The sequence below is a fragment of the Dipodomys ordii genome, unplaced genomic scaffold (assembly GCF_000151885.1).
Source record: "Dipodomys ordii isolate 6190 unplaced genomic scaffold, Dord_2.0 Scaffold103, whole genome shotgun sequence".
NCBI lineage: Eukaryota > Metazoa > Chordata > Mammalia > Rodentia > Heteromyidae > Dipodomys > Dipodomys ordii.
Window position 1 is genome coordinate 1,480,107 of NW_012267319.1, and position 11,578 is coordinate 1,491,684.

General features: G+C 51.6%; 1 protein-coding gene across 1 annotated transcript in view; it reads left to right on the forward strand.

The window, feature by feature from the left end:
* Positions 1-1,716, forward strand: part of Fam3b (family with sequence similarity 3, member B) — a 17,911-nt gene extending 16,195 nt beyond the window's left edge. The window contains exons 7-8 of the mRNA XM_013027342.1: positions 697-829; positions 1,627-1,716. Coding sequence (XP_012882796.1) covers positions 697-829; positions 1,627-1,716 — 223 coding nt within the window. The remainder of the gene's footprint in view (positions 1-696; positions 830-1,626) is intronic.
* Positions 1,717-11,578: the final 9,862 nt, after the last annotated feature.

Below are 11,578 nucleotides of genomic sequence, written 5' to 3' on the forward strand. Positions count from 1 at the left end.
GGACAGCTCCTGTGAGTGTGTGCGGCTGACACAGGACAGCTCCTGTGAGTGTGTGCAGCTGACATAGGGGCAGCTCCTGTGAGTGTGTGTGGCTGACACAGGGACAGCTCCTGTGAGTGTGTGTGGCTGACACAGGGGCAGCTCCTGTGAGTGTGTGCGGCTGACACAGGGCAGCTGGGGCAGCTCCTGTGAGTGTGTGCGGCTGACACAGGGCAGCTCCTGTGAGTGTGTGCAGGTTACACAGGGACGGCTGAGCATGGGCCAAGACAGGAGTCCTGTGTCCTCTGGGGAAGATGGAGGCCCAAAAGAAACAGAATGAAAGATTTTAGCAAAATAGACCGCTTCATGAAAACAAAATCACTGCACCTATGTACTACAGCACAATCCTTCTAGAACCAAAGAAATCCTTGACAGAGCCAAACAAAGCCACACCTGGACTCAAAATAGGAAGTTGTCCAGTGTGTATTTAGAGAAGAAAGCAAAGAAATGGAGGTTGTTTCTCTGTAGAAGGAGCAAGGGAAGCATGAAAAACTTGTGTACACACATGTGTGCCCCATACACATAGATGCATGGCTTCCTCCCCCCCACACACACACATGCACACACATGTACTCACTAGAAGGAATTGAGTGCCTGACACACCTGGTGTCTGGATTTACAGCTACAGTCTCACACGGTCTCCTTCATTGCCCCCAGACTTCAGGCCAAGGCCAAGGATGCCATTGAAGCCCTCGGGAGCAAGGAGATCAGGAACCTGCGCTTCCGGTCCAGCTGGGTGTTCCTTGCACCCATAGGCTTTGAGCTCCCTCCAGGAATTCAGAGGGAGAAGGTAAGTGGGCTTCCACATTATGACAATTTGCAGAAGTCTCATGTGGCTGTCATTCTGATCTGTAAGCGAAGACTCTGGACGCCTGGATGTCAGATCCATGTTCAACCTTCCCTGGATTGTCAGACTTCTCACATCACTTTGAAAGTGGAAGATGCTGACAGGGCTGTCAGACTCAGTTTCCCCCATCTTCAGCCACACCCCTCTCTGCTTAGCAGGTGGTTAGCCTTCCTCTGTCCCTGCTTGGGGCACAGGAAGCAAATCTCAGGTAGCACACATCTCAAACAAAGAACACTGAATAAACACCAAGTTAACGCAGCCTTTGTGTCATTGCTGCAGTGAAAAGTAGTAAGGACTCTGGTATAAACATAATTGCTAAGCTAGGAGCTTTAAAGCACTCTGAAAAATACAAATCTACAGTCTTATTTCCAATACAGATACTATTGTAGAGCTATGCTGTACAGCACAAAGCCGATTCCCACTTGCCTTCAAATAGATCGCAATTGAATAAAATTTAGAATCCAGTTCGTAGCTGCTCTAGCCACCTTCCACAGTTAGCCTGCTGGGGTGATTGGCCACTCTACTGAACAATGTTGGCTGAAGATCGTCGCCGTCTGTGGAGAAAATTCTAGACCTGTATTCCAATATCCTTAAGAAACACATTGAAACAATACCTACCACCCAGCTTGGTTTGGAACAAATCCCATTCTAGTAATTGGTTCTAGACATATGACTTTCCTTGAAGTAAATATTTGTTTAATAGCTTCATGAATGAGTGAAACTCTTTTCTCTTTGCACAGATCAACCACTCTGATAATTCGAAGAATAGATATTCTGGCTGGCCGGCAGAGGTCCAGATCGAAGGCTGCATACCAAAAGAACTAAGCTAAGCGAGTGTTATATTATCCTCAATAAATCTGTTTTTGTATAGATAAATGGAACTGGAATAGCCAAGTTATCTTAGCCCTGTATGTCCAGCAGTGGGGATAAATGGATAGGTAGGGTTTGTTGCAAACCAACAAGTTATTGCTAGGTAACACATGATGCCATTTTCCTAGATCTTTATCTAGTGCAGTATGATAATCAGGAGATCAGAAACAGTTGGGAACTATGTAAGGAAGGCAGCAATGTAAGCTGGAAAGAAAGGGTCATGGAAATCAGTATGCTTGTCCAGACATGGGCAGCATGATGCTCAGGTTCCCGGGGGCCCAGTGGCTCTGCAGCAATGACTGGATAATTGTGTCCAGTCTCCACAGAGCCACCTCAGGGATATGCAGGTCTTGGCCAACTGGCATCCCTGGCCAGCCCACACATGTTCTTGAACTGTCTGAGCCATAGGTTCATTCCTTCATTTCACTCTACACCATTGCCTTCTGGCATCTGCCCCTCTTCTGTGCCAGGCATGGATTGGGCAGACAGAGGTACTGTGCTGTAGCCATAGAGTCCACTGTCAGGAGCATAGCTACCAAGCAAGTATCTCAGACTCCTGGAGATACACCCTTCCAAGGCCCAGCTTGGCAGAGGACAAATGTGAGATACTAGTGTTTGGCTTCAATCTTGGAGTTTTGAGGGTTGAAGCTGAAACAACACATTACCATTGTTAAAGCTTTGATGTTTGGGGCTCTGTTGTGGCCTGAACACACTTAGGCAGGCCCCTGGGCCTCTAACCTCTTGGTATCCATGCATTTCTGTATTTTAAAAAGGAGGACAAGCTGAGTGCTGGTGGCTCACACCTGTCATCCTAGCTACTCAGGAGGCTGAGATCTGAGGATTGTGGTTCAAAGCCAAGCCTGGCCAGGAAAGTCCATAAGACTCTTATCTCCAATTAACCACCAGAAAACCAGAAAGTGGCACTGTGGCTTAAGTGATAGAGCACTTGCCTTGAGCTTAAGAGTTCATGGACAGCACCCAGTCCCAGAGTTCAAGCCCCACAACAACAACAACAAAAAAAAAAAAAACGGAGGACAAGTTTTTACTCAGTGGGTATCACTGCTATATTCATAAAACATGACACTATTGAGGACAAGTATAAGGACATGGTGGCCAGGCAAGATCCAGAAATCAGGTTTTGGACTCCTGAGAGCCATCCCATTCTGTGACAGCCCTTTGCCCCTGCCCTGACTCCTGCAGGCCTAGATTCCTGGCAAGGGGGCTGCCTAGGCACAGCCTGAAATGCCATTCATGCTTCCATCCAGCTGCTGCCCTGCCTCCTGCCTCCTGCCGTGGTGTCTGGGATGGCAACTGTCACCAGTATCTGAGGAAGGCCCTGTGTGTAGGAAGGCCTCAGGCATCTGCTGTCACCATGGCACTCCTGCTACTCACCTGCCCCAAAGGAACTCATAAACATCTGCCTCAATTTGGGCCTTGGCTGAATTTCTTTCTCATGGTTTATGGTGGATTTTCATTTTGTTCTGTTAACTAAATGGCCAGCCGAGGCATGGCTCCTGGGGTATCACAATTTTGGAGTTTCCAGCCTGAATGTTAGTTATCAGCATATTTTAGTAGGTGTCATAATTTGGATTTCAGTGCCTGCAATGCAGGGTCCAGGGGCTTCCTCCCATCGTGTGACTGCAGTCACTGCCCACCTGTCAGCTCCCCTCAGATTGATTTGTTGACATCCACACCCCCTCTAGCACCTTGGAATATGACTCTATTTGAAATCGGGTCCTTATGGATATAATTGAGATGATGATGTAGCTGGGCACAGGGGCTCAAGTCTATAACTCTTGCTATTTGGGCAGCAGAGATTAGGGGATCATGGCTCAAGACCAGCCCAGGCATAAGAGTTCAAAACTCCATCTCATTCAATGGCAAAGCACAGTGGAACAGGGCTGTTATTCCAGCTACAGGGGACATACAGTGACGGAATCCAGTGGCAGGTGGCCAACAACACAGGAAAGCACAAGTAGAAGGGTAACCATTAAGACCAGCCCTGGGGCCTTGAAAATAACCAAAGCAATAAGGGGCTGGAGACATGGCTCAAATGGTAGCACTAGCCCCTGCCAAGCAAATGTGAAACCCAGAGCTCAATCCCTATATCATCAAAAAATAAATGAAATAAGATGAAGTCATATTGCATTCGGGTGACCCCGCTCCCCTCTCCAAGGGGAGACTTGGACACAGGAAGACGAGTTACAGTACCACATGCCAAAGAGACTTTCAGCCTCTGACTACGAAGGAACACATTTGTGTTCTAAACCACCTAATAATCTATATGTACTTTGTTAATAACCTTAGGAAGTGAACACATGGTGGTGGATGTGTAACCTGTTCCCCACCAGCCATGCTTCAAATAAAAATGGAGTGAGTGATTCTGCTCTGTCTGTTGTCCTGGGTCTCATGAGGTTCTGCTGCCAACCTCAGAATTGCTGTCCCAGATCTACATCCATGGCTGTCCCCTCCTACACCCTGGTGTTCCTCATTTCCTTCCTCTTTTTCTCCTTTCTCACAGCCTCTTCTTAGTATTTCCATTCTAATTTCTCAAAGGATCTCTCTTTCTCCTCAAGTGAAGTCTGTGGTCTCGAGTTTTGCCTTTGAACTGAGCTTCCACCTGGGGACAAAAATGTAGAGAGGCCATAGCACATCACTGTGACTGCAGAATCTAGAAGCTTTCAGAGCACCAGTATTTTTCCAAGCAGGGCAGCAACCTGAGCCTGCTGACTCTCACTCCCCAAAGCCCAGGTGGGTCACCAGAATTGCACATGTCCACACATCTGATGGCCCCTAGGAGTCCCTGTGGGGGACCTGTCAGGGACTCTCTACAGAATCCATTCCTACAGAGGTCCTAGAAGACGGTACTGGAGTGAGAGGTATGGTTCACTGGGCACACAGCAGAGCAGGGGTGCCCTGGGCCGGAGTGGGAAACGGTCTGGAAACTGTTCAGAGAGCCCCTGGGGAAGGGCTCCCCATCTCCTATCACTCCCAACTCTTCCAGTCCTCACACAACTCACACCTTCACATTTCACCCTTTGTTTCTGCAGAACAAATTGCCTCTGTCCACCTGGGTCTTCCACACCTGTGTGCCCAAATGCATCTTGCTGCTCTGGGAAGATGGAGAGAGGGCCGGGGAGTTCACACACTGGAGCAAAATGGGAAAGAATGCAGAGTTCCATGCATCCCCCAGAGGACCTGCCTAGCATCTCTTCCCATGGAGGGCAAAGACATTAAGGCCAGGCAGGGGATATAGCTGACTAGTAGAGCACCTGCCTAGCAGTGAAAGCAGTTATTACCCTAGACCCCCTCCCACCACTCTTACTTCATTGTTGGGCCCCTGACTTCACCCTCTGGGCACTGACTCCAGTTCTCAACCTCTAGAGGATACAGGACTCTGAGTTCAGATCCCAGGCTCTCCTCATTCCTCCACTGACCTGGGCTGCTTAGCAGGGGTGGGGCCACAGCAAGCACAGGTGGTACCAAGTTTTCTGCAAAGGTGAATAGTGTTTACACAAACTAAAAGCCCACATCTGGCAGCGATCCATATGATTGCTGTCTGGCCCTTCTGCTTTTATGATTCTCTACCAGGAAACTTCATGGGTGAAGGTAACTTCTGAGCACAGAGGGAGGAGGCTGGAGTGACCAGAAGTCCTAGGACCACTCTGGCCCTTCTCTGATTGAGTGGAGAGCACCTGGGTGGGGGGACTAAGCAGAGTCCCCTTTCCGGGAGGAAAGGGCTGAGGCAGAGAGCTCCCTTAGGAGGGGTTAGAAGTAGACGCTGCTGGAAGTTTTACTGCCAGCAACACCAGGCTCAGAGCACATGGCGGGAATGAGGCCTGGCAGGAAGGGGCCAGGTATATAAGTGCCAGACAAAGTTATCTCTACCTCTTACTGGGAAAAGGGGGAACAGTAGAGTGGGCTTATTGGCTTCCCAGTTTCCATGTAGAGGGATCTCTCAGAAGGAGATCATCATGGGTAAGTGTCTAGTAATATCCACCTATTTATGCAAGTAAACAGTAAAGAAGGGAGACACGGGAAAGGGAAGAGATATTTTTCCCACTTCCCAGGCAGACAAGAGTGAAGATGACTCCAGGTGCTGGTCCCAGGTATGTACCTGGGGACTGCACCTTGAATTCCTATGTAGATATCTGACCACATTACCTAGGAACTCCTAATCAGATTGCTAAGATTCTAACCATAGACAGTGGGTTGAGGGTGGTTTATGACCCAAAGCAGGGCCAGGTGGGGCCCATTTATGACTTGAAAATATGGAGCTACATGTTCTAGGTTTGCTAGCCACCTAGGACTGATGGATGGGAGTTTCAGGACTTCCGTTTACCATATAGGCCCTTTAATTCTGTTTCCCTATATATTCGAGCACACCAGCCATGCTGGGCTGGGAGATATGCACAACAGGCTGGCTAAGGCTCTGGGGCTTTCAGCCCAGCTCCCCACCACGGCCTGGAGCCCCACCAACAATAACGGCTCTCAGCATCATGCCTCCTCCTGCCTCCCAGCTCAGGCAAGACACACGCCTGACCTGAGAAGTAGCAACCAAAACATGCACTACATAACCTAAAGTTACGTCAGGGAGGGGTGTGTTGGGGGAGGTGAGAACATTGAAAGGGGGGACATGGATCAAGATGCACTGTATTCATAAACTGCTTTGGTGAATGGCAACTCCTTTATACAACTACTTAAAGATAACATTTTTTTTCTGTAAAGAAGTAACAATTACGCCATATGCTGCCACCATCACTGCTCCATGGGAAAGAAATCTTTGGAACATTTAAAACATTTAGCAATGTACTTTTAAAAATGTAGGTCCTGAGGGCCGGTGGTTCACGCCGCCTGTAAGGAAGTGACTGGCTGTAGCTCAAGGGGCAGAACGCTAGCCTTGCACACAGAGCAGCTCAGGGACACAGCCCAGAGTTCAGGCATCAGGACCAGAAAAAAAAAAAAGCAGGTCCTGAAACTGTGGCTCTGAGATGAACCCCAGGCCCCGTCTTCAACAAGCTCACAGGGATGGGCAGTGCTGACCCTCTAGGGCCAACTTTGAGGAGCCAGAGTCCACATCAGAGAGGCAGGAGAGAATACATTATTGCCAGAGTCCCAGGAGTGTCTCTTTCCAGGTCAGGGTAAATGCAACTTTGACATCTCCCTTGGTTGGTCACTGGACTTGAACTTAGGGCCTGAGCACTCCAGCTCTCCAGCTCTCCAGCTCAAGGCTTGCACTCTGCCACTTTGGGCTCCAAAGCAACTCTGCCTGCTTTTTTGGCACTCTGCTGGCTAATTAGAGACGATAATCTTTTTCTGCCTGGGCTGGCTTTGAACTGTAGTTTGTAGATTGCAGGTCAATGAGTAGAAAAGGCCACTTACTCTAGTAAAAACAACAAGGTGGTCAACATGGAAGTAGCTCCTTAAGCATGCTCTTACCTGGAGCTTATTAAAAGCCAAAGTCACACCTGACAAACCTGTAAGACTTCTCTGTTCCTCTCTGCAGGCCTGTTAGAAATGGTTACAAAAACCCAAGAAGAGCAAACTAAAATAACAATGAAGCAATCATTTTGGTAGCCTTAATTTTTCTTTTGAAATGAACATTTAAGACAATTTTACTTCCAAAATTTCACATCCAGGGATCCATTTTTGGTGTTTTAAAAGCCTTTAACACTTTATACTTTAGTCTTAAATTGCATTTGAATGACCCTTTAAAATCTTTTTTATAATATATTTTAAATTTTCATTTATTTTATTATTTTGGGGGGGCCAGTCATGGGACTTGAACTCAGGGCCTGGGCACTGTCCTTGAGTTTCTTTTTTTCTTTGGTCGGTCGTGGGGCCTGAATTCTGGGCTTGGGCGCTGAGGCTGCGCTCTTCAGCCCAAGGCAAGCGTTCTACCACTTCCGACCCTTTAAAATCTTAAGAGACTAGACACACTCCCTAGAAAACAAATCTTTAGGAAATTTTGAAACCAAATAGCAGTTTTCCTTAATGCAAGAACTGCAAACACCACAACTGTACCAAGAATCCAAACTTTGCATCTTTCTGCCTTTTAAAACATACCCAATTGGAAAATAGCATTGAAACCAAATTTTATCACCCAAATAAGCTTTTAGCAATGCGGAACACATGTTCATCTCACCCACTTTACCATCATGGCCTGAGCGATTCACAGGGAAGGTCATTAGCTCCCAGTGGCCAGGGCTGGCCCTCGATTTCAGCAGGAGGAGGCGGTGCTGAAGAGTGCAAGCTAGGGAAGAAGAAATCTCATGTGGGACCTTTGTAGCTGTGTGCAGCTGGGGCCCCTGCTCCCCGCATCGTAGACTTCTGTGCAGAGCAGGCGTGAAGTCTGTTGTTATTATCGTTAAGTAACGTCCAAGGAGGTTGCCATCAACATGTCAGTGTACAAGCACAGCGCATCTGATTGATGTCACCCTCTCATCGTTCTCCCCCATCCCTCCCAACGCTACCCCTCTGGTCAGTTTTTCATTTCATAGGAGGCCAATTTCTGGCCTGGCAGGAGGCTTGTGTTGGCCAGTGACAAGGATGGGGGTGGCATGTGACTAGAACTAGAACATGGCTGGCCATGCGTGCTTGTACTCAGAGCACTGGGGTTGGGGTGCACATCAGAAGCAATGTCTGCCACAGGAGTCCCAGGGGGGCTGGGCAGGCATGACCAGCGCCAGGTCTAAATTTGTGGAAGACCCTGCCCAGACCTCCACCATGAGGAGCAGCGGTTTGTTCAAAACCCTCCCGGCCCCACACCCGTCTTTATGTCCTTCCCTACAAAGCCCTGCCCACGGCTGGCCCTCCACTGACTTTTCATTTAGGCTATGGTTCTTTCTGAGATTCGTGCTCTTCACTCAGAGCCAGACTTGTCCCCTGTGCCCTGAAAGCCAGCCCCTGGCTCTCCTGGCCCTTTAAGTAGCAGCACCTGTCCAGCACACAGCTGCAGTCCTGCAGTGACCACCCGGCGTCCAGTGTCACGCTGGCCCTAAGAAGGGGACAGCAGGTGGCGGTGAAGTAGGTTATGCCTAGAAGCCTGAAACCTGACAGAAATAAAGGCAATTTGCCCCCAAGGACAAAGGTCCCTGACCCCACAACTGTCCTTTGCATAGTGGGTTTTGAAAAAAAAAAAGCAACTAAATTATTAGCTCAGCAGGTTCTGGGAGAAAAAAGAAAAATGTTGCGTCCACCCAGGATTCCAGGACATAAGTCTAGGTTTTCTGATAATGCTCATATTCCCTTCTTGTTTTCAGTCCTGTGAATGCTTCGGAAAGAAAACACAAATATATCGCACATTGTTTGTCCAAAAGCATGCCGTTTTTACCTTTAAATGAGGACCTCTGGGTGTCTCGGGCTGCACGATTAGGGATGTCTATACCCCTGCACTTGCTGGGTTCTGCAATCAAGACCCCTGCAATTTGGCTCATCATTGCGCCATCCTTAGTGTTCTTGCTGATTGGGATACAACAATGGTGGTTCATGGGAGAATCCCAGGACTCCTGGGCTTGTCCTTCAGGCCTCCTTGCTTGGGGAGTCTGGCCCAGAAAAGGACCCCACACAGCAAAGGAACTGCAGTGTGCCTGGGGACCTCCACCCCCCCTTCTACACTCACACCTCTGCACCCACACCTGTCAACCCCACTGGGTAGGCCCGGACCCCAGGACTGGAGCTAGGCAGGGTGTGACAGGGGGACCCCTAATTTCGGCACTCTTGATGAGCTGTGTTTATGAAACCAGGACTGGAGGTGTGGTTCAGGTGGTAGACGGCCAGGCTGTGAGCAGAAACAAGCCAGACCCTGAGTTCAGATAACTTATAATGAGAGAGACAGAGACAGGGAGGAGATAGAGAGGGAGAGAGAGGGAGGGGGACGGAGAGGAGGCACAGGATTTCCTAGACCTCATCAGTTTCAGTTTTGTTTGTTGGCCTGCTGCTCCTGGGCAGTGGAGTTTAGGTTTCCCAGACTTTCATTTCTCCCTCAGTGGAGCTGGAGGGGAAGGGGGAGGGGGCGGAGGCGGGGCCGGGGCGGGGCCTTGTGGAGAGAGCTATTGCCTTCAAGAGCCGGGGGCGGGGCGGGGGCGAGGCCGGGGCGGGGCCTGGCGGGGAGCAGGAGCAGAGAAGCTGTTGCCTTCAAGAGCCGGGGGCGGGGCCGGGGCGGGGCCTGGTGGAGAGGAGCAGTCTGTTGCCTTCAAGAGCCGGGGGCGGGGCCGGGGCGGGGCCAGGCAGGGAGCTGGAGTAGAGAAGCTATTGCCTTCAAGAGCCGGGGGCGGGGTCGGGGCGGGGCCCGGCGGGCCAGTTGAAAAGCCCTGCCCGCCCGGCTCCCCTCAGAATGCTGCCCCTCAGCTGTCCGCCCCGGACGGGTGAGTGAGGCCCCTTGGCGCCAGGCACTGGAGGCTTCTAGGCCTGGGAAGGGCGATGCGGGTGCCAAGGCTGGCGAGCCTGGGTGGGCTCAGACCCGCCTGAGGGCGAAGGGGCGGTGCGGTAGCAGCTCTGGGCCTGAAGCTGCCCTCGAGGCTGGGGTGGGGCCGCCCGCCTGGACCCGCCTCTCTGGGTCCCTCCCCGCCGCGCGCGGCGCCTGCCTGGCCGGTCCCGGAGCCTTCGGAGAGGGGTCCGAGGGGCTTCGGGACGGCTGGGGGCCCGGCCGGGGAGGAAGCAGGGCGGAGGCACGGAAATGCCTCCTGCTGCTGCCCTCCCAGAGGGAGAGGCTTCTCTGAGGTGCGAGCTGGGCCGCAGCTTTCCCTCCATGCTAGGGCCCGGATGGTGTGCGGGGTGAGGGGAGGAGGTCAGTGCCCTCAGTCCATGCTAGGACCCCGATGGTATAGGGTGTGAGGGGGAGGGGGTCGCTGCCCTCAGTCCATGCTAGGACCCCGATGGTGTGGGGTGTGAGGGGGAGGGGGTCGCTGCCCTCAGTCCATGTTAGAACCCGGATGGTGTGCGGGGTGAGGGGAGGAGGTCACTGCCCTCAGTCCATGCTAGGACCCAGATGGTGTAGGGTGTGAGGGGGAGGGGGTCGCTGCCCTCAGTCCATGCTAGGACCCGGATGGTGTGGGGGGTGAGGGGAGGGGCTCGCTGCCCTCAGTCCATGCTAGGACCCCGATGGTGTGGGGGGTGTGGGGGGAGGGGGTCGCTGCTTTCAGTCCATGCTAGGACCCCGATGGTGTGGGGGGTGTGAGGGGAGGGGGTCACTGCCCTCAGTCCATGCTAGGACCCCGATGGTGTGGGAGGTGTGGGGGGAGGGGGTCGCTGCCCTCAGTCCATGCTAGGACACGGGGAGGATGTGGGGTGTGGCATGGAGGGAGTCAGGGCCTTCCTGAAGTATGTCAGGAGCTCAGAGGGTGATGAACCTGCTGTCTCCCCTCCTATGCGATTCTCCAAGTTGGTCAAATTGTGACTCACAGTTGGGGGATCAGGATCACAGGATGCTAACTCCCATTGTTAGCCCATAAGTTTCCCAGAACAGCTCAGGGAGTTACCACTTCTTTGCTTTGCAGTTCCACTGCTGGCCTGCACCACTCTGACTGCAGCACCCCTTCCCTCCTTGGGAGCCTCCCTCTGGAGCCTCAATCAGATGGGGGAGGCAGTGTTGGGGGGGTGAGCTGCAGGAGGTTCTTCTGCTCCTAAACACTGAAATGGCAGGGCATTGAAGTCAGCACAGAGCAGGAGAAAAGGGCAGGTGAGTCCTCCAGTGCTGTTTTGCCCTTAGACTGTCCCCCTTAGGGAAAGTTCCAGGCCCTTGGTGGGGCTGGACAGGAAGTGGGGTGGGACAATACATGTCCCACCTGCTCCTGTTCTGGTCATGGCTGAGCAAGCATCCTC